The sequence below is a fragment of the Pleurodeles waltl genome, chromosome 2_2 (genome assembly GCF_031143425.1).
Source record: "Pleurodeles waltl isolate 20211129_DDA chromosome 2_2, aPleWal1.hap1.20221129, whole genome shotgun sequence".
Taxonomy (NCBI): Eukaryota; Metazoa; Chordata; class Amphibia; order Caudata; family Salamandridae; genus Pleurodeles; species Pleurodeles waltl.
Window position 1 is genome coordinate 204,615,248 of NC_090439.1, and position 23,884 is coordinate 204,639,131.

At 47.5% G+C, this 23,884-nt stretch overlaps 1 protein-coding gene across 1 annotated transcript in view; it reads left to right on the forward strand.

Annotated features, from left to right (window-relative positions):
- Window positions 1-23,884, forward strand: part of CLPTM1L (CLPTM1 like) — a 1,089,711-nt gene that overhangs the window by 139,907 nt on the left and 925,920 nt on the right. The window contains exon 5 of the mRNA XM_069219638.1: window positions 7,159-7,237. Within this exon, the coding sequence (XP_069075739.1) occupies window positions 7,159-7,237 (79 nt within the window). The remainder of the gene's footprint in view (window positions 1-7,158; window positions 7,238-23,884) is intronic.

Genomic DNA, 23,884 nt, shown 5'->3' on the forward strand with positions numbered 1-23,884 from the left:
CAAACTACTATGAGTAGTGTAGGAAAGTAACCTCTTTCTAGCATGGTTACCTCCACTTTTTGCCTGTTTGTCAGTGTGTTCCACTGTGTTCACTTCGATCCTGCTAACCAGGATCCCAGTGATTATGCTCTCTCTTTGTAAACTTGTTTGCTGAAACCTTTTTCACCCCACATGTGGCATTCTGTGCCCCCATGTAAGTCCCTAGTATATGATACCTAGATACCCAGGGAATTTGGGTACCAGGGGATCCCTATCGGCTGCAGCATGTATTATGCCACCCATAGGGAGGCCATGCAAAGTGTTCTGTAGGCCTGCCATCGTAGCCTGCGTGAAAGGGTGCATGCACCCTTTTCACTACAGGTCTCTCACTAGGTCAGTGTAAGTCACCCCTATGGCAGACCCTCTCAACCCAGTGGGCGGGGTGCAAGTACCTGTGTGTGAGGGCACCCCTGCTCTAGCAGAGGTGCCCCCACAAACTCCAGATCCATTTTCCTGGACTTTGTGAGTGCGGGGACGCCATTTTACGCTTATACTGGACATAAGTCACTACCTATGTCCTGCTACATAATGATAACTCCGAACCTAGACATGTTTGGTATCAAACATGTCGGAATCATACCCAAATACTGTTGCAAGCATTGGTTGTAAGATTCCATGCACTCTGGGGGCTCCTTAGAGGACCACCAGTATTGCTACCACCAGTCTTACAGGGTTTTCCAGGCAGCCCAAGCTGCTGCCATCCCTCAGACAGGTTTCTGCCCTCCTGCTGCTTGATCTGATCAAGCCCAGGAAGGCAAAACAAAGGATTTCCTGTGGGAGAGGGAGGCAACACCCTCTCCCTTTTGGAAATAGGTGTTACAGGTTTGGGAGGGATAGCCCCCCACCTCCCCAAGCCACTTGTTTGCTTTGAAGGGCAAATTTGGTGCCCTTCGTGCACAAACCAGTCCACACCGGTTCAGGGACACCCAGTCCCTGCTCTGGCGTGAAACTGGACAATGGAAAGGGGAGTGATGCATGAGCTTTGCATGTCTCCTAGATCAGCCCCGACTGCTCATCTTCGCATACCTCTAGAGAGCCTGGCTTCTAGACACTGCCTACACTACACTAATAGGGGATACCTGGACGTAGTATAAGGTGTAAGTACCTTAGGTACCCACCACACAGATTCATGTACTTCCATGAACTTCGTCCAGTGCATGCCTGCTCAGTTTGCCACTGCTGCTGACATGGGACTGATATCTCTCATTTACAATGTTGGAAAATTGGTTATTGGTAAGGGCAGGTAAGTACATACACTTAGCAATAGGCCACTAACCTCCACTTAGGTCCAGTTAGGTCTCAGTAAATTAAACCCAGCTCAACCCTTGGTAGCTTGGCAACGAGCGACAAGGCTTAACTTAGGAGACAAATATCACATAACAGTAATTAAATAAAACACAGGAAAAAGTTTACAAATCCAAAATCAATTTATAAAAATTAGAAATATATTTATCTTTAAAATGACACCAAAACGAATAAAATCGGAGAAGGGGAACCAGATATATGATTTTTTTAAAAGAATTTTTGCTTTCTAGCGCATAGAAGCAACTAGAGCTCAAAGGGTTAAAATGGTCACACTGGAAAGGAACAAAGTCCAGAGTTCAGGCCACCCATGAGGTAACACTCTCAGACTTACTTTCAGAAGTATTTGATTCAGTAAAGTGGTCCACAGCACCAGCCAAGGGTTCAGAGGCTCTGGTGGGCCTCTTGGGGTCTGGGACTACAACTCCCACAATGCACCTCTTCAACTTATGGAGTTGCTCCAAACGTCTCCAAACTTCTGGATCTTCTTCCAGAGGTCCTTTTTGTGTCCTTGAAGTGTCCACAACTTGATCCAAGGTTCCAGAAGCTCTGAGTTTCTCCTTGGGAGTTGGGACGACAATTCCCAGAATGCACCTGGTCAGAATCCTCAAATGGCCACTGGAGCTGGTCAGCTGGGCTATGCTTGCAGGACTTGATGCAGGGGACTCTGGGCAGCTCCTTTGTACCTGTAGCAAACAGGGAGTCCTTTCTTGAAGCAGTAGAAGACAGGTAAAGTCCTTTTAGTGGTGAAGCCCAAGTGTGCAGCTGGTGCAGTCCTCTAGAGTGGAGTGTCCAGGTGCAGGTCAGGGGTCCAGCAGGGCAGTCCTTCTTCTCCTGTAGTTCTTCCTTGTTGGAATCTGCTAGGGATCTGAGGTGTGGGTGCAGGCCTGCCAGTTTTATCCTTGCTCCTGGGTGAAAAACGGGGGGGGGGGCCTGGTTCTCCAATCAGGGGCAGGGTGCTTCCCCCTGGGATGACCACTTCCTGGGAAGTGTGGCAAAAATCAATCCTAGGGAGCAACATTCCTCACAAAATCCATTGTGGCTGAAAGTGATTTTTGGAGGTTACATCTGGCTGATCCCACCCACTGGTCTGGCTAAAAATCCTAAACACACCCCTCGGGACTTATAGGTAGGTTGACTTAGCCAATTATAATTAGCCTAATTTGCATACCGATTTTACACAGAGCACAGGCCCTGGGACTGGTTAGCAGTACACAGGGCACCTTCAGAGTCAGGAAAACACCAGCAAAAAGTGGAAAATGGGGGCAAAAAGTTAGGGGGCCTCTGCAATCAGCCCTGTTCTCTCACAACTTATACACCCAGTTTGAAATTTTAAGTTATTTTTCATTGTTATTCCATGGCCTTGGCAGACTCAAAACAATGAAAGTGAAACTTCATATTATTGAGGGCATTCGCCTTGTTGTTCAGCGGCACTGAAGAATTATCTTTCATTTTCAGGAAGTTGTTGAGAAAGAACTAAAAACGATGCTGAAACATGACATCATTGAGTGCTGCACTGGTCCTATGCCATGGGTTTCGCCCACAGTGCTGGTGCCCAAAAAGGACAGTGAATGTGCAGTGCGCATCTGGGTTGATAGGCGGCTGGCCAACAAAGCGATTGAGAGAGAACGACCTTCGTGGCCAAACATAGCGGACATGATCATGCAGTTGAATGGCACCAAAGTATTCTCGTCTTGACCTGAACAAGGGATATCATCAACTCGAGCTGAAAGAGAACAGTAGGAATATACCCAATTTTTTTTACTCTTGTTGGTCTGCGCAGATATTAAAGATTGTGCTTCGGAGTGTCTTCAGCTTCTGAAATATTTCAGTATGTTATACGTCCCATAGTTCAACTGGTCATGCATATTTCAACTGCAACAATGACACGTGAGTGTTAGAAGCAGCATGTGAGAAGCATGACAAAGCTCTTGCACAAGTGTGCAAATTACTTGTGGGTGCAAGTCTCACTCTGAATGCAGACCATTGGGAGTTTCATAAAAATAAGCTGACATTTTTTGGGCACATATTCTCTGATGGGGGGGAATGACTCCTGACCCAGATAAAGTGCAAGCACTGTAAGCTCCTTGTCCCCCAAAGGATGTCACTATGCTGCGATCCTTCTTGGCCTGGCCAGTTATTGCTTAAAGTAAATTTGTGGCTTTACTACAGTGAGTGCCCCACTGCGGGAGCTGACAAAACAAGATGTTCTTTTTCAATTGTATGTAGAATGTGATCAGAGTTTAAAAAAGATCAACATACGAAGGAGAATGCAACTGAAATGGCCTAATTCAACCCCAAGCTACATACTGAACCATTGTAGACGGTAGCCCGGTGGGGCTGGGGACAATCCTTGCTCAACATAATGGTTATCTGAATGCCTGAGACCAGCTTATTTTAAGCTGGAAAAAGAGTTTGGCTGTTGTCTGTGACAATGTTTGTTCTTCTGTATGGAGAGCACTTCACCATTTTCACAGACCACCAAGTGCTGCTTACTATTTTTGGAAACATGAAAGCCAAGACATCCCTTCGCATTGAGAAGTGTAGGTTGTGACAGCATGAACATGACTATGATTGTGCACACGCCAAGTAAATATCAAAACTCTGCTTATTACTTTTCACAAATACCTCTACACAAACACAGCTTGAAATCCAAAACAGCTGAAGAGTACATTAATTTCATTATGAGGTACACTAGGCCAGTCGCTCTGTCCATTCAGCAGATGGTGGATGCTAAGAATGCTGACAAGACCAAGCTCATTCTTAAAGACATCCTTTCAACCAAGTTGTGGAAGAAGAGCATTCGACCGCTGAAGGATGGCATTGAATTTTAAAAGTTCAAAAATGTGTAGGATTAACTGTTTATAACTAAGGAAGGTGTTGTGCTGAGAGGCTCAAGAATTGTGATACTTGTGAGTCTCCGGCAGCAAGTCATTGAACTACCCTAAGAAGAACATCATGGCATGATAGCCACCAAACGAACTCTAAGAAACCAAGTGTAGATCCAGTGCCTAGAAGAACAAGTTGAGGGGGAACTGAAAGAGTTCTGTCTTTGCAACAGTCTTTCCCCTAAAGTAACCCAACACCCATTGACATTGTCTGACCTCCCTACCCAGGCTTGGGAAAGAGTTGTTGATTTATTTGGGCCCTTGGGAAACAGACATCATCTCATGATAGTCATTGATGTGTATTCATGCATTCCATTAGATGAGTAAATGTTGTCAGCCACTTATGACAACCGAGCTACTGTAAGAGATCTTCGCAACGTGGGATATACCCACCATTCTTAAGTCAGACAATGGCCTGCTCTTCAGCAGTCGAGGGATCGAGCATTCTCAAGCTGAATGTCAAGCATCAAAAAAGCACACCTCTGTGGCCTCAGGCCAATGGCATCCTTGAACGATTCATGGGCGCACTCAAGAAAGTAATTCAGCGAGTGCCGATTGAGGGCACTGAACTGAGACAAGACTGAAACTCCTCTCTCCACAACTGGTGAGACTTCTGCCACCCTATTGTTTGGAAGAGCTATTTGAACCAATCTACCACAGTGGACAGTGTATCAACCCTTGGATGTTGATAGGGTTCAGACCTTGGACACTCCTCAGAAATGCAAAATTAAGTCATGTGCTGATCGGTGTCACTGAGCTTATGCAACCGTCTTTGAAAAAGATGATGGGTCCTAGATAAGCAAAAGCTGAAAATGGACACTCGATTTGATGTTGAACCTCTGAAAGTGGTGTCTTGGAAGGGACACGTGGTGACGGCCCAAATTCCCAGGAAAACCATCACATGGGACTCATCACATTTCAGACACCAACCTCTATGTTTGTCAGCTCCTTAATCTTCAATGAGGTGACTCCACCTGACAGTCCAGATCAAGGATTAGACTCTGCACCGTTGATGGCAGATCAGAGTGTAGTTTCATCGCCTCACCCCACGTGATCTGGTTGACTAATGCAAGTGCCTCCACAACTCATTGAATTGATCTGATATTATTTTGTTTGTACTTTCTATTTAACGAGAGGGAAGATGTAGTGTCGTGAGACTAGGTGCACTAGGACCCTGGCGCTTCTGGGCAAACTTAGAGGAGAGAATGCGCAACCGTCTGAGAGGTGCTAAAGTGTGGTTATTAATGGATATGACATAATTATACATTGTATGTGATTGTGTGCGGAGGAATAAAGATGTCTAATCAAGAGCTCCATGTGTGGGGTGGTCTTTGCATGCTCCCCGGCTGGGGGCACTGCTTCAATGCCCTTCAGGCCATTTCTACCTCGTCTAGTGTTAAATGCACAATAATATGTGGTTCAGTTAGAATTCTGTTTTCATAGCAAGTACTTTCTTGTATATTGGCTAGCTGATCCCTGTATTTATGCAGTGTGTGTCTGAGCCGTAAATATTTTGAATATTAGTGTCTTAGTAGCACAAGTTATGCCTCCATTTCTTCATGTGGAATATTCTGGTCTGTCTTATTGCTGGAACCCCGGCAATGGTCCCAATTTTCAGTGTTTAGCAGTCACACAAGGGTCCACCACAAACCCCTCCTCCCTTATCTGAACCTGACAGCCGGTCAATTTTCCTCCATTTTCCCAAGTTTGTTCTACTATATGAGCGGGTCCCGACTAATCATCTGAAGAAGATTTCTCTTAAATCACAGCACTCAGGTAGGCTAGTTCCTGTTAAGCGTCACTAGATGGAGGCTCTATAAAATATTTAGATGTCTGGGAGCACAGTTCCCATTATAGACTCCAAATGACATTTGTTCCATGAAATCCATGGAGTCCCGAGAGCATATCTTGTCATCTTTTGTAAGAAGTAAGTTTCCGATAGCAGTAAAAAGCTTTTTATAGGGCATATGATGAATCTGAGCATGGACATAATTTTAAAGAGTACAACGCTGCCTAGTAGGTACAGAGGAACTAGCATCAATGCTCCACATCTGCCCTAAATCTATCCAGGATCCCTTTCAAGTTGTCTGTGACTTTAGTTTTGGTCTCTGGTAATGTATATTCCAAAATACTTGAAGACCAATTGAGATTTCCCGAGCAGGGACACGTTCCTTGGTTCTGGTGCGAACTTGGTAAGAGGGAATCCCAGGTTATATATAGTATGCTGAGTATTCACCATACACCTTGAACATTTCACCCCATATCCTTCTATAGAGGACCTGTCAACAATGCGTTCTATCTCACCCAACACACCAGGGGTTTAACTATCAAGACAAACAAAAATGGGTACACTGGGCACCCCCACATAGTACGTTGGCTAATGGAAAGAAAACATGTCGCCCAACAGGCCTTTTAAGCATACCTTCACCATTGGTTCTCTATAAATGGAATAATCATCTCCTCCTGAAAACTGATTACTCCCAGAGAATACGCCAAATAAGACAGCATCACTAATGTACAACAATCTAATTATTAATGCCATTGACTATTGGACCAATGAGGGACGAATGGACGAGAGACCTGGTCGACTGAGTGAGAAATGGCAATGTGGACACTTAGAATGGTGAGGTTCCTGTTAGTCCGGCAGACAAAATACACAGTATTTGTTAAAATAGATTAACGCTTATGCTTATAAGTACGCATGGACCCTTAAAGCATATCTCGTTCTTACCTGTTGAAAGTAAATAGGGAAAAAAATAATTTTGAGATGACAATCTTTAAGTGCATGTTGAACCTGGCATAGAAGTACAGTGCGTCACTGTATTGCACAATATAATTTAATATGTCAATATAATAGTTATATATCTTTACATAAAAATTAAATTAAAGAAGTTCAAACCATTTATCAATGCAAGTTTGTGTTTCACAGGATACAACTGGGGAAGTCAGTGCATTATCTTCCGATTCTGTTTATAGATCAGCTAAGTAACAGAGTGAAGGATCTCATGGTAAGTTATCTTTTTTTTTTTTTTAAACAAAAACAAAATAGTCATTTTATTTGTCGTAGACCGTTGGAGAGAATTGTGATATCACTTATATAAACATTTTATGTAGCAAAGACGTGCACATTCAGGTGTCCGAAGGTAATGCGAAGACAGCACGACAAACTTCCAAAAGGGCAAATATATTTTGTATTGTATAATTATGACAATACACGTCTTTTTGTATCTCTGCTGAATGTCACACCTCTTCCTCTGTAATATTCAGTGCCCTCCCCAAATGCTGTTAATTACTGCTAATTTGTGTTCATGTTATAGATTGTTCACTTGTGTACTGTTTAATAATATTGTGTGATTCTGAACAGATCACTTAATCTTCCTGTAAAAAATAAAAACAACTGTAAATGTGTGTAATTTAAGTCATGCTTGATGTATTTGATCTTACATCCACATTGTACACAACGCTCTGCTGCTCACTATCTAGGTTTGCATTATATAAATAGCAATATATACTCACAGAAAGGCTTATTTATAACATTTACATTAACTTAACTAATCACATTTAACATAACAGGAGAATTGTTGAGTATTAAGATTTCGGACGCGCCAGAGGTCCCATAGATGCAGTTTTCTCAGTAGAATATAGAGCTCTTCAGTCATGTGGGTTTTGGTGTGTTGTCATGGAGGATGTCAGTCTCTGCTACCCTCTAAAACAGTTGTAGTCCACAGCCACAATCACAGCTGCCCCTAGGTACGGTGCTGTGGTTCGGCCCACATTGATGTAAAAATCTGGGGAAGTCAGTGTTACAAGCATAAATGCTAATAAAACAAATTTGTCCACCATCCAGAGTGCAGTATAAAGTTACATATCGTCCTTCAGGGCCTATGAGGTAATGTCGATGTAGATTGGGGACACCCAGGGCTCCCAAATTAAAACCCAGCAGGCATTGACCGAGAAGGACGTGGCATAAACTTGTCGTCTCCATTGTTGCGTGGACTGGGTATACAATTACCCCAGATGTGGGTTTCTTGTGGAAAGGCAATATAGACCTTATAGCCTTTCAAGTATGAGTATACCCTTCTCCTTTTTTCCAGTTGGGCAATCCTGTGAACATTCCACATCATTAATTTAGCCATGTGGTCAACCATTTAAACATTAAAGTAATCTTTGGTCATCTCTACCCTCTCCGGACATACAGTTGAGATCGTCCCCTTTTTGTCAGGAAGGGTGTTTTGGTAATGGTGAATGCAGCATCAATATACAAGAGCAGAGCATAACATTTCAAACCTAAGACTTTAAGATATCCCATAAAAACATCCTACACTCACCCTCCTCATGAGCAGTAGCGCTACATCCTCCCACCCAAAGTGCCTGTGGTTGGGGGATGAGAACTGCTGCCCCATTTCCCAAATAGGTAACTTGTTTTAGGTTAACACATAGAACTTAAATTTCAATGTAGATAATCAGGTGCTATGCTAGATTCGTGGGCAAGAGCTAGGAAAACGAGGTTCAAGGCACTCAAGCTCTCTCACCTTCCCTCAACTCTTTCCTAGCATTTCCCATTGTGAAAATTTGAAAATAGGATAAGCATTACTTTGAAAAGAGTGTACGACATCCAAACCATCCTTTTAGTAAATCTACTTTCAATATATTACCTTCGCCTTTTACTGGTCACAGAAGAAATCAGGGTTGCAGTCCGCAGGGATAAAATTCACCTAAAGAACACCAGCAATGTTCATATGCGGGGTAGATCAGGGTCCCTATGCAATGATTCATTTCAGAGTTCACTCCACCACAGAACCCTCATTGGGTGTTCCCGAGAGGTTACGGGTTTCCTGGTAAGAGCCCCTTGAGTCCGGGATTATATCATCTGTTTGGAGTGTTCTATCCGGGCATACTATAATTTTCCCCTTCTGGGAAGTGTTGGTCATAGTCTTTTTCTTCCATGTCACCAAACGATTCGGGCGAGTAGATCGGCTACGTCGTCGAGGAGACCTATGGGTTGGGGTCCCTTCAGAGTTCTGGGGGAGAGCATTCAACCAGTCGCTGGCCTGTGATGGGTTGAAGAAAAACATCATCCATCCCTTGTGTTGAATCTGAAGTTTCTCTGGGAAGAAGAGACTGTATTTCGAGTTGACCCCTTGCAGACATTTCTCGACAGACATGAATGTTTTCCGTTGTTCCTGTAGTTGTTGTGTATAATCCGGGAATATGGAGATGGATTTGCCCTGACATGTCAGAGATTCGAAGGAGCGGGTACTTTGCAATATAGCATCCTGCTCCCTGCGTTAATTAGACAGACTATAATAGCCCTCGGAGGAGTTCCCAGTTTCGGTGGTGGCACCAATGCCTTGTGGGCCCGTTCAGTGGTGAAACATTTTGAGATGTTTTGGCTTAAGGGTTGTTGTGATTCATTCCTCCAGGAACAGTTTGGTAGAGGATCCCGATGCTTTTTGCAGAAATCCTACAAAACGCATATTGTTCCTTCTGGATCTGCCCTCTGAATCCTCTGCACGTTTGTCAAAGCGTGTCGGAAGTTTTTGGAGTGATATTACAGTGTTAAGCAAATAACAAACTTCTTGATGCAGTTCTTCCACATTTTGTTCTGTCAAGGTCACTCTATCTGAAACTTTCCAAAAATCAGCGTGAAGTAGAATGATATCCACTGCTACTTCTTCAATCTTGTTAACCACTTCAGTTCTAGTGTTTTGGATCGCCCACATTAAGTCTGACAGTGAAAGGGGTTTGAGTTTCTAGGTTCGCAGGAGAAGTCTCGGCAAGACAAACTTCTCCGTCTCCCCAAACACAGCAGACGGGTCCCCAGGCACTGTCACAGTATGCACTCCACCTGCAGCTGGAAAGATAATGAACCTTCACATGAAGCTAGCAAGGGGCAGGTAGTAGAGGCCCTGCTGGATTTAGAAGCCCCCCGCTTCAAAGATCTGTTGTGGTTCCCCCACCAAACCCACCATTCCCCAAAAGCAGCCCTCCAGCAACAGTCACCATGCAATACCGGGTCCCCAGGAAAAGAAAAGTGAGGGAATGAGGAAGCAAACGAAGGAAGGGGGTGTCTAAGGTGACGATCCATTGGGTGCAATCATCACACCCTACCCCGCTCCCAAGGTCGAGTCATTGGCAATTACCCCACGAGTCACTGTGCCACAGTTCGCAGTCAAGTTGCAGAGCAAAACCGTGAGAGGACTCCAACATACAGGCCCCCAAGAATCTCTTCCAGGCAAATGCAATGTGGCCAGTTACCAACACCCCATCTAACTGATGGGGTGTAGTGTGGCTCTCTCCGGCGGCCTGCAGTAGCGAAGCCGGTCTCCCTCTGCTCGCGAGGCGTGATGCAACCGAGCCGGAGGGCCCTCCCCACCCCGCCTTCCGATGGCTGGCCGCCTATCTGCTGGCTGTATAGCCCCGCCCGGCTCCCAGCGAGAGGACCAATAACATGGGGAAACAGGTGCTCCTGGCCGTGGCTCCCAGTCCTTCCCCGTAGGTCCCAGGCGAAGTGTCCGTGCCCCAGTGGCGAAAGCACAGACAGAAGGCCAGGTAGAGCCGTGCACTCACCCTCTCCCCGATCCGACAGCCCGGGCCAGCGAATATGCGGCCGTCAGGACCCGTCACTGGGTAAATAGTTTTCGCCGGCCTGCAGGGATCAGTTTTGCCGCCCTCCATCTCCAGCCCAGGTGCCGTAGCCCTGCTACACCTCGCAAGGGAAAGGAAGGATCACCAGTCGTGTGTAAGGGCACGGTGGCGGTCCCACTACCACCACCCCCCAAACTCCACTCCCACCCCGCACTCTTCCCACCCGCATTTAGTCCAGCATTTTTGGCACTGGATGGCTGAATAATCAGCAGGATTGTGCCAGGATTAATTTCTCGTATGCAGGAGTTTGTGAGAGAGCATCTGTTCGGCTGTCTGGCCCGAACTCTCCCCCCCTCCCCCCCCCCTATTGAAAACGTTCTACCAATTTTTGTGTGCTGTAGAATCAGCTCTGCTATTTTATACAAGACTACAGGTACACATGTGGGACAGGCGGCATTCAGCAGCCAATAGATGTTCTGGTAAGTTATGATGAGACTGGCTGGTTCACCCCGATTGGACAGTTATTTTTTGGCACTGCGCAGGTTGACCTGGCTACATCCCCCTGACACTGATTGTTTTGCAGCATGAATCCTTTTCTGGGTTCACATGCTGTGAATCATTCCGCCATCCTCCCCCTCCAACCCCCTTTCCATTTTGGGCATCGTCAACCACCATTGGGTGCTTGGTCCGTCCCTTGTATGACATCAAACGGCGCCCTGGAAGTTCCTGTGTGTGGTAGCCATCTTCAGATTTTTTTTTCTGCTGTGGGGTCTGGAAGCAAGGGCAGAGCTACAAACCCATCCCCCCGGCGGGGTAGGCCGGACGGTATTCACATGGGGCAGGAGAATGAAGCAAGGTAGGTGTCATGGCAAACACTCCATTTCAATTCTGCCTGAACTGCCACCATAAATTTGTCCAGTGCGACCCGCACAAAGTCTGCAGCCTCTGCCTGGTAAAAGACCACAGAGACGAGGACCTGCGGGCAGGGCTCAGGGCACACGTAAGCTTAGGAAAAAACACCACGCAGCAATGCAGAGCCAAAAACTTCAGGAGTCGCTGAAGGAACTAGGCCTATACAGCGACGAAGAACAACAAGCGGGAGGTGCAGAGTCAACCCACAGGGGGTCAGAAGTCTAATTCCTCGAGAGGGGTACAGAGAAAAAATGCCTGTCGAAGAAGACAAAGGACATCGAAAAAGGGCCCAAGAACATAAAGAAACCGCCAAAAATCTCGGAGGAGAAAATCCCTGAGAAAAGGTACCACAAGGCAGCCCCGATGTCCAAGACAAAGATGATCGAGGGTGAGCCACGAACAAGAGAGCCCCGTGGATTCCTGACCAGGAATACCAAAGAAGGCTGGGCGCCGAAACAGGCGAAACCCTCCACAGGGAAAGAAACCCCAAAACCAAGGAAGGAACAAGCGCCGAAAAAGCAACCATCAGCTGCACAAGACGTTGAAAAGTCATCGGAGGTGGAGAAAAAGAGGTGCCATCTAGAGGCTGAAATGGCAGCGCTCCTGCAAAGGAAGAAAGAGTTCGATGATGCACTAAAGTAGTTCCAAATCCTACCAAAACCCTGGACAGACATGGACGAGGCCACTCTTGACGAAGGAGTTGGAGGAGGAGTTCTACGATTCTGAAGAGGAGGAAGCAACGGAGTGTTTCGAGGACAATTGAAATAACCTTGAAATGGAGAGCCCAGCAGAGGAGGGTCGACAGCTACCCCTCGAAGCATTCGCACCCCGACAACATCAGATGCTATAATAGCTTAGTGAAGATGCCAGCAGACACATATGGAGTACTCCTAGAAGAAGAGGAGGGAGACTCCTGCTTCCTTCTGGAAACCCTCATTACCATCAAGCAAGGGAAACCTCTATCTCCCCATGCTAGCCAGCATACTGGATCAGGGTAAGGAGGCCTTTAGAGAACCTGCGGCAGCAAAAGGGGTGACACCAAGGGTAACGAAGAAATGCAAGCCCTCTCCAAAGGACCCCAGATATATTCGGGGGAACACAGTAACATACTCCATCATCATCACCCGTTCAGCAGGCCGCCAGGAGCTGTTCCACAGGGAGATGTTGTTCCTGAAGATTAGTACTTCAGTCTTATCTATGTTGAACTTGAGGCATTTGTTTTACATCCAGTCAGCGACGCTGATCATGCATAGGTAGACGTTGGCCCTTATGGTGGAATGGTCTTTGGTTAGTGAGAGGATTACATGGGTGTCGCCTGCATAGGAGATATTGTTCACTTTGTGCTGGCTGACTATGTTAGCTAGGGAAGTCCTGTAGGCGCTGAACAGGGTCTGTCTGAGGGATGAACCTTGGGGGACGCTGTAGATGATGTTCTTTGGCTCCCAGGGGAATGGTGGGTTCTCTATGTTCGTTCTGTGAGGATGATATCTAATTGAGGGCATACTCTTGGATTCCAATCTGATGAAGCCTCTTGATCAGGGTTTGGTGGAACACAGTGTCGAAGACCGCTGAAAGATCGAGGAGGATTAGGGCAGCCTATTCTTCCAAGTTTAGCAGGGTTCTGATGTCTTCAGTGGCTGTGAACAGGGTGGTTTTGGTGCTGTGGGTCCTGCGGCATCCGGATTGGGATGCGCTCAGAAGATCGTTGTTCTCAATGTATTCCAGGAGTTGGCGGTTGATGGCCTTTTCAGTGACGTTGCCGGGAAAGGGGAGCAAGGAGATGGACTGGTAGTTTATGACCTTGTCGGAGTCGGGGGACAGTTTCTTGAGGAAGGGTTTGACTTAAGCGTGTCTCCATGCATCTGGGAAGGTGGCTGAGATGATGAATGTATTGAAGATGGCTGAGAGCTTGTTGCAAAATTTGAAGATGTAGTGGGTACCGGGATCTGTGGTTCTCCTGATCGGTGGTCGAATGTTGCGACTGTGGGAACAAGGAGGTTTAGGATGTTGGCAGCGGGCTGGGATTCAACGTTTTTGTTTATGGTGGAGGTCTTGTTGTGGAAGAAGTTCACTAGGGTGTCTCTGAGTACCTGGGAAGGGATGATGGAGTTTTCAGTTTCTAAGGGGTTGGAGAGCTCCTTGACGATGCTGAAGAGTTATTTGCTTTGGTTGGTGCTGCCTTTGATATGGTCAGATAAACCGTTCCTTCTAGTCTCTTTCAGGAGTCGGTGGGTCTGGTTGAACTATGTCTTGAAGGCGGACCGGTTGGGCTCTTGCTGGTGCACCATTTCTTTTCCAGCTGCTTACATTTGCATTTCGTGGTTCCCCGTTCCGGGAGTCAACCTGCTGGCATGTTTGGTGAATCTATTGAGTTTGATGAGAGCGACTTTGTCAGGGCAGTCTGAGATCCAGGTGGTGAAGTTTCTGACAGTCTGTTCAAGGTTGGTAGTGGTGTTGGGGTGGGAGGTGTTGACTGTGTCTGTCCATTGGCTTTCAGATACCTTGTTCCAGCTGCGGTGTGGAGTCTGTTGGCGATGCTGGGGGCTGCTGTGAAGGAGAAGTGGGCGATTGTGTGGTCCATCCAGGTGAGCTCAGTGGTAGGGCTGTACTTGATTCAGTTGCTGGATGAGAAGATAGGGTCCAGCATGTGCCCTGGGATGTGTGTAGGGTTGGTGACTAGCTGGGTAAGTCCAATCTTGTTCATGCTTTTGAGAAGGTTGGCTGTGTTGGCGTTGTTGAGGTGAAAGTTGAGGTCTCCAAAGATGTAGTGTTTGGGGTTGATGGCTTGAAGAACGAAGAGTTTGTGGTTGGCATCACATAATTCGGGTTCGGGTCCTGGTGGTCTGAAGGTGAGGGTGCCTGTGATTGTGGTTTTGCTATCTATTCTGAGTTGAAATTTGAGGTGTTCCATGAATCGGGTGGTGTCGTCCTTGGCGGTGGTGCAGTGAATGGAATCTTTGTGGATGATAGCGATCCCACCTTTGTGTTTGTTAATGCTGACCTGGTGTGCTATCTTGTACCCGCTGGGAATGGCCATGGCAATGTCTGCTGCAGATGCACGGTTGAACCAGTCTCAGTGAGGGATGTTGTCAGGCGTGTGATGGAGGTGATGGTCTCCCAGCGGCATGTTTGCAGAGCAATCGGGCTTTGAGCAGGAGGCAGTGGAGTTGTTCAGGTGCAGTCCTGGTCGGAGTGGTGGTGGTTGCGTGCATAGGTGCTCTGGTGTTGAAGGCAAAAGGTCCCACTGTTGAGCCCGGAGAGGTGCAGCAGCAATTGTTGCAGGATCTGATGTCCAAGGCTATGAGTTTTCTGTTGGCATAGCTGCAGTTAATGAGAGATCCAGGGTTTCTGGCGCTGAGTGGGGTCCAAGTCTTCATCTGGAGCTTTCCCGGTCAGGGGGGTCCTTAGGATTCCCTCTGCAGGTGTTGTCATGCAGGGGTGGAGGGGTCAACCCAGGGTGAGCACTTGCTTGTAATCGTCTGGGGACCCTCTCTGGCTGGGTGGACACGGGCCGTGGGCGTCGGGTGATGAGTGGTCAGGACTCACACTTTTGGAGTGAGGTGGGAGTCCTTTAGAAGAGGTTTCTTTTTCTGATCTTCTTTGGACAGAGCCGCTGTCCACAGGAGTTCTTGATCCTCTGTGATGCAGGCAGTCCTCTGGAGGTTTTTCAGAGGTCGCTGGACCTGCAGGATGCGTTGCCTTTCTTCTGCAGGCTCTTTGAAACAGGAGACAGGCCAGTAGGGCTGTGGACGAGTCATTTGTTGTCTCCTTTCCTTCTCTGCTGGGATTTCAGCTAAGCAGTCCTTCTTCCTGACATGTCATCAGGAATCTGGTGATCTGGGATCAGGGAGGCCCTTAAATCCTAGATTTAGGGGCCTGTTAGGGTCAGGGACAGTAGCCAATGGCTACTGTCCCAGAGGGTGGCTACACCCTCCTTGTGCCCACTCCTTTTGGGTAGGGGGGCACATCCCTATCACTATTGGTCCCTGTCCTCCAAACCAAGATGGAGGATTCTGCAGGGAGGGGGTTACCTGAGCTCTGGACACCTTAGGGGTGGTACTGGCTGGGGTGGTCACTCCTCACTGTTTTCCCTAATTTTCCCACCAGACTTGCCTCCAAAAGTGGGGCTTTGTCCGGGGGGGGAGGCAGCATCTCCACTAGCTGGAGTGCCCTGAGGCACTGTAATCCGAGGCTTGAGCCTTTGAGGCTCACCGACAGGTGTTACTGTTCCTGCAGGGTGAGGTGTGAAGCACCTCCACCCAGGACAGGCTTTGTTTCCGACCACAGAGTGCACAAAGGCACTCACCCCATGTGGTCAGAAACTCATCTGAAAGTGGCAGGCTGTAGGAGGCTGGCCTGGTTTGTAGTGGGTACCAAGGGGTACTTACACTCTGTACCAGGACCAGTTTCCCTTATTATTGTAGAAGAGGTGTTTCTAGCAGCTTAGGCTGATAGAAGGTAGCTGTAGAGAGCAGCTTAGGCTGAACTAGGAGACATGCAAAGCTCCTACTTTACCACTGGTGTCATATGCACAATATCGTAAGAAAACACAATACACAGATATACAAAAAATAAAGGTACTTTATTTTTATGACAATATGCCAAAAGTATCTCAGTGAGTACCCTCAGTATGAGGATAGCAAATATACACAAGATATATGTACACAATACCAAAAATATGCAGTAATAGCAAAAGGAAGTAATGCAAGCAATGTAAAGTTACAGTAGATTGCAATAGGAGCACATAGGTATAGGGGCAACACAAACCATATACTCCAAAAGTGGAATGCGAACCACGAATGGACCCCAAACCTATGTGAGCTTGTAGAGGGTCGCTGGGACTGTAAGAAAACAGTGAGGGTTAGAAAAATAGCCCACCCCAAGACCCTGAAAAGTAGGTGTAAAGTGCACCTATGTTCCCCAGAGAGCACAGAAGTCGTGATAGGGGAATTCTGCAGGAAGACCAACACCAGCAATGCAACAAAGGTGGATTTCTGGACGAGAGTACCTGTGAAACAAGGGGACCAAGTCCAAGAGTTGCGACAAAGTCGAGATTGGGCAGATGCCCAGGAAATGCCAGCTGAGGATGCAAAGAAGCTGCCACCGGATGGTAGAAGCTTTGGATTCTGCAAGAACGAAGAGGACTAGGAACTTCCCCTTTGGAGGATGGATGTCCCACGTCGTGAAGAAGCTTGCAGAGGTGTTCCCACGCTGAAAGACCGCAAACAAGCCTTGCTAGCTGCAAGGGTCGCGGTTAGGGTTTTTGGATGCTGCTGTGGCCCAGGAGGGACAAGGATGTTGCCAATTGCGTGACGAGACAGAGGGGGCACCCAGCAAGATAGGGAGCCCTCACAGAAGCAGGCAGCACCCGCAGAAGTGCCGGAACAGGCACTACGAAGAGGAGTGAACCGGAGCTTACCCGAAGTCACAAAAGGAGATCCCACGACGCCGGAGGACAACTCAGGAGGTTGTGCACTGCAGGTTAGAGTGTCGGGGACCCAGGCTTGGCTGTGCACAAAGGAAATCCTGGAAGAGTGCACAAGAGCCGGAGCAGCTGCAAATCACGCGGTACCCAGCAATGCAGTCTAGCGTGGGGAGGCAAGGACTTACCTCCACCAAACTTGGACTGAAGAGTCACTGGACTGTGGGAGTCACTTGGACAGAGTTGCTGAGTTCCAGGGACCACGCTCGTCATGCTGAAAGGGGACCGAGAGGACCGGTGATGCAGTTCTTTTGGTGCCTGCGGTTGCAGGGGGAGGATTCCGTCGCCCCACGGGAGATTTCTTTGGAGCTTCTAGTGCAGAGAGGAGGCAGACTACCCCCACAGCATGCACCACCAGGAAAACAGTCGAGAAGGCGGCAGGATCAGCGATACAAGGTTGCAGTAGTCGTCTTTGCTACTTTGTTGCGGTTTTGTAGGCTTCCTGAGCAGTCAGCAGTCGATTCCGTGGCAGAAGGTGAAGAGAGAGATGCAGAGGAAATGATGAGCTCTTGCATTCGTTATCTAAAGAATTCCCCAAAGCAGAGACCCTAAATAGCCAGAAAAGGAGGTTTGGCTACCTAGGAAGGAGGATAGGCTAGCAAGACAGGTAAGAGCCTATCAGAAGGGGTCTCTGACATCACCTGCTGGCACTGGCCACTCAGAGCAGTCCAGTGTGCCAGCAGCACCTCTGTTTCCAAGATAGCAGAGGTCTGGAGCACACTGGAGGAGCTCTGGGCACCTCCCCTGGGAGGTGCAAGTCAGGGGAGTGGTCACTCTCCTTTCCTTTGTCCAGTTTCGCGCCAGAGCAGGGCTGGGGGATACCTGAACCGGTGTAGACTGGCTTATGCAGAGATGAGCACCATCTGTGCCCATCAAAGCATTTCCAGAGGCTGGGGGAGGCTACTGCTCCCCAGCCCTGACACCTTTTTCCAAAGGGAGAGGGTGTAACACCCTCTCTCTGAGGAAGTCCTTTGTTCTGCCTTCCTGGGCCAGGTCTGGCTGGACCCCAGGAGGGCAGAAACCTGTCTGGGGGGGTTGGCAGCAGCTGCAATGAAACTCCGGGAAAGGCAGTTTGGCAGTACCCGGGTCTGTGCTAGAGATTCAGAGGATCATGGAATTGTCTCCCCAGTGCCAGAATGGTGACAATTCCATGATTTTAGACATGTTATATGGCCATGTTCGGAGTTACCATTGTGACGCTATACATAGGTACTGACCTATGTATAGTGCACGCGTGAAATGGTGTCCCCGCACTCACAAAGTCCGGGGAATTTGCCCTGAACGATGTGGGGGCACCCTGGCTAGTGCCAGGGTTCCCACAAACTAAGTAACTTAGCACCCAACCTTCACCAGGTGAAGATTAGACATATAGGTGACTTATAAGTCCAGATCCTTTCCATTCTACATCAAGAGTTACTTTCATAGAGGCAAGATGGCGGCCGCGAGTTTCTAGCGGTCGGAAGTTCTCTTCCCCCCCGGCTCCTATACGGCGTTTCTGTTTCCCCCGCGGGGAGGATTATGCGGGCGGCTTCAGACGGGAGCACACCTGCCTGTATTCGCGGTAATTACCCGCTAAGCGGTATTACGCGCGGAGTCAGTAGATTCAACAGGAGTTCCCTGGGCGACCTCGGCAATTCTGGCCATAACGGCCGTGGCTTCCTGGTCTGGACATTTTTTTTTTTTTTTTAGCCCATCGCGGCAAACAGCAGCGGATGGCCCCGAAAGTTGAACGCGGCAGCCGGCTAAAACCAGGGTCGCAGGAGCGACGACCTCTGGACCCCCAGCCCCCTGCTCGGATTTCCAGAAATAGCGGCTTTGGAAACGCCGGCAGCGGTGAGAATGCGCCTGAGGGTAGACAACCAGCTCCAGGGAGTTCTGCGGTCCTGGGGCAGACGCACAGGGCGAAGAATGGCGCAAAACAGATTGGAGAAAAGGAGGAAGTGGTGACTATACCCCGGATGTTTAAAATTCTTCATAATTGAGCCTCTATTGGGGTCAGCATTATTATAAAGGACTCTGATATTGGGCTTATACGAGATGCAGCGGAGCTGATTGTGGATGGTAACAGCACTGGCCCAGGACGCCTGGCTTCTGCAGATAGTGGGGGGTTGCTTCAGGTGAAAACCGATGTTGGTGGCAGCCGATCTCTGGATACACACAAAACTGTAAGTTGTATTGCTGGGGGATCCCCACAGGCTTCTGTTTCTTGTGTTGGGGGTAATGGTCTTGCAGTAGCATCTGAAGGGGAGACTGACCAGCTGTTACATGCCCCTGGGTTTCAAGGCAATGTAGGGCTGGCGCAAGAAGTGGTGACAGGGGAAGGGTATAGCGAGCAAGTAGCAGCAGCAGCATACTTATTGCCAAGCACCGACCCGCCAACTCTGGCTTGCACTCTGGAGGTGATCCATGATTTCCGGCAGGGTAGAGAGGACTCATTAGTTCAGGGTGAAGTTGGGGAGAATTTGTTTTCCCTGTCGGATCAATCTCAAGACTCGGACGAGGCCAGCACCAGCCCCTCCATAGACTCAGAGCCATGTGATAGCTCTACAGCCCCTTTAACCCCTATTTCTGTGCTGAGGGGCACCACAATTAAATGCCAATCAAAACAGACTGAGGTATCTAGACTAGATAAAGCTGGTGAGTCTAGTGAGAAGAGGAAAAAAAAAAAAAAGAAGGCCTCTAGGACGAGAGCTATGTCCTGGGATTACACAGAAACACAACAACTACTGCACAGCATGGGTGATCTTTCAGTGGCTCCAGCTCAGGCAGAGGTTAATGTTTTGAATGCAGAGACTGCGCCCCCTTCCCCTTCTCTGCATCTTATTTATCAGACCATCACGTCACAGCATAAGCAAACGTAGAGGGACAGCAAGAAAGCCAGGGTGGCCACGAAGCAGCTACAAGTGGCAGTCAGCAAGGTTGCGAAGACATGCTCTGAAATCGGGGAGCGGATTGCTGCTATTGAGTGCCGGGCGGATGCGCTGGAGTCAGACCTGGGTGCAGTGACAAAGCAAGCTGCTATGCATGAGACTCAGCTCTCTGATATTCAGTGGAAAGTGGAGGACTTTGAAAACCGGCAATGTCGCAACAACCTTGCGCTAATTGGGATACAAGAAGGTGTAGAAGGGCAGGATTCAAGAGCCTTTATAATTAGATTGTTTAAAGCAGCATTCCCGGAGCAGACTGGATGGGAGTGGGAGAAAGAAATACAGAGAGCCCATCGGTTTCCATTACATCTGAGGAATCAACAATTAGCAGGAGCAAGTGGAACAGCCCAGCAACAGCCTAGGCCCTTTATAGTCTATTTTGGCAACTATTTGTTGCGCCAAATAGTTTTTGAGAAAGCCCGCCCTGATGCAAGGATTAGCTGTGAGGGCCGCCCTGATGCAAGGATTAGCTGTGAGGGCTGTACATTCTTCTCCCGCCCCGACTTTTGTCATGCTACGGTAGAGAGACAATGGCGCCTGAGACAACTGATTAGCCCCTTCCAGGAGAAGACTTAAGACTATATATAAAGGGACGATACGAGTGTTCTCATCCGAGATCAAAGCCAAGGAGTACCTGCGGCCTTTGACTTAACTGTTGATATATGCTTTAAAAAAAAAATGAAAATGAAAAAGGGGCGGGTGATAGAGGCGGGTAGCCTGGGAAGAGAAGAAAAGGAGGAGGGATACTCTTATTGAAATGGTTGGTTTATGGGGGTTTAGTCTTTAGGGGAAACAGCTTTCTTGTTAGTAAACTTGTTTAATTTAGGAATTGCCGCAGGAGCCCTTCAAGGGGGGGGGGAGGGCTGTTGTCCATCTTACAGACTACAGTCTGGAAGCCTCATTTGGTAGGGTGGGAGGGAGGTAGGGTCTCCTTTTGTGGGTGGGGTGGGGATTGGTGGGGTGGTTTGGGGTTGGGTAGGTTTTGCATGGGAGATGCACAGAAATATGTATTTGAAGGCACAGGAGATTATTAGGTGCATGATGAAACAAGATGTAAGTTTAGGTGTATTTGTTAGATTTTTTAATGGGGGACCGTAATGTTTTGTGGGTGGCCACCTTAAATATATGTGGGCTAAACGATTCCAAGAAAAGAAGTCTTGCCATTCATGAGCTCAAAACATTAAGGGCGGATATAATTTGTTTGCAAGAGACGCATGTTACTCCGGCTAAACAGCATTTGCTGGATTGTCCTGGTTTCCAATTAGTCGCGTACACCACCCAAGAAACTAACACTAGAGGGGTTGCAGTACTTACACGGCGAGATCTTCTTAAGGTGGTCAAGAAAAAGGTTGATAACATGGGCCGATGGGTTATAATAGAGTGTGTTATGGGACAATCAAATTTTACTGTGTGTTCTATTTATGGTTCTAATCTTGATGATCCGGCTGGTATTAAGATGTTAAATACTAAACTTGTCCTCTGGGCCTTACCGCTTATTATATGTGGGGACTTTAATATACATACTGAGACTAATATCCCTTTACAGAATCAGGGTTCATATTTGGGACGAAAACCGAAGGTGTTTCGCGCCTTACAAATGTTGGTGCAGACTCATGGTCTTGTGGATGCATGGCAGCATTGTATGCCTATGGATCCTGGGTATACTTTCTTTTCATATCCCCACGAAAGTCGGTCCGGTTAGACTTTTTTTTTTTTTTCATCGTTATGCGAAGGACTTTTGGTGGAAAAATTTCCTAGGGTCATATCTGACCATAATCCTTTGGTGGTACAATTTCCGGACCTGCGTAAGGAGCGACATTTAAAACCCTGGTCTTTTGACCGGGGCTTGCTGCTTGACTCAGCTTATGTGTCACGGATGAAAGTATGGTTAACTGAGTTTCTGGGTTTTAACAGGGGTACGGTTCCACCGGGGATGTTATGGGATGCTTTAAAGGCTGCTATTCGCGGGGAAACTCTGAGCTACGCCCTTGGGCGGGAGAAACAACGGCACCTAGTTATATCTGCGGCCCAGATTGAACTGGCTTCTCTGGAGAGTCAGATAGTGGGGCTCGCAAGGATTAATGCTCCAATACAAGACACTTTGGATAAGATTGCGGTCATGAAGGCCAAGATCATTCAGTTGTATCTAGATCAAGACATTATTAAAGCCCAGATTCGCACGCAGGAATGTTATGAGTTTAGTGAGAGGGTGGGTAAGGTGCTTGCATATAAGACTAGACAAAAGGCGGCTCGGAGTGCCATTTTGGCAATTAAAGATAGGCTGGGGCAGATTGTGTATGGAAATACATCAGTACTACAGGTGTTTAAAGAATATTATTCTGTATTGTACCAGCAGGAAAATCTCTCCTCGGATGATAGAGACGAAAGGATTGCTCAGTATTTGAGTGATATGTCGTGTCCAAAGTTATCGCAAGATGAGGGCTGTCAGTTGACTGCCCCCATTGAGTTGGATGAGATTATCTCGGCTTTAACTGCTCTATCTAATGGGAAAGCTACTGGCCCTGATATGATCCCAATAGAATTCTTTAAAACTTTTTTTGAGGAATTGAAGGATGATATTCTGGCACTCTTTACGTCAGTACAGGCTGGAGAGCGGGTGCCGGGCTCATGGCTGGAGGCTAATATTGTCATATTTAAAAAAAAAGAGAAGAACCCACTTTTACCAGGCTCCTACCGACCTATCTCATTGATAAACGCGGATGCTAAATGGTATGCCAAAATCCTTGCGGTTAGGCTTAGTCGTGTTATTGGTGGGCTTGTCTCCCCTTGGCAACATGGGTTTATTCCTGGGCGGGGGACCGCCGATCATGTCAGGCGTGTTATCACCATGTTAGATGCATCTCAGGTTATGGCGGCCCTGATGGCATTAATATTATTAGATGCCGAAAAGGCTTTCGATCGGGTGAGCTGGAAATATTTATGGACAGTGCTCAGTAGAGTTAATATAGGGGATGGTTTTATCAAGGCTATACAAGGTTTATATCAGAAGCCCCTTGCTCGAATTCAACTAGCCGGGGCAACCTCAGAACCCTTCTATATTACAAGAGGAACTAGACAGGGCTGTCCCTGCTCCCCTTTATTGTTTGCACTCTATATAGACCCTTTGATTAGGAAGTTATTGCAAAATACTTGGATCTCGCCTATGGTAATGGCGGAGGGCAGGTTTAAAATGTTGGCATATGCTGATGACATAGCCATCACTACTCCTGAACCAGGGAGGGCGATGGAACAAATAGAGAAACTAGCCGCGGAGTTCGGCGAAATCTCAGGCTATGCATTAAATAGGAGCAAATGCCAAATATTGGGCAATGAGTGGGCCATTATTGAAGACAATAGGAGGGCCAATCAAGTGACTTATTTAGGTGTCAGATTGTCGGCCAATTTGGACCAGATAGTGGAGAGTAATCTTGCCCCTGTCTTAGCTAAAACCAGGAAAGAGTTGCATCATATGAACAATTTACATTTAACGATTATTGGTAGATGCAATCTTATTAAAATTATTTTTTTACCTGGGGTCTTATATTTTTTCCATACTATCCCGCTGGAATTAACAAAGAATGGTTTAAACATATGGAGAGTTTAGCGAGTAGTTTTATTTGGTCTTTTAAAAAAGTACGGTGGGCATATAAGTAGTTAGTGCTACCCAGAGTGAGGGGGTGGGTGGGCGGCCCCTCCTTTTCTTTTTTTATTACTGGGTATCTGCACTGCAATATATCCAACCATTA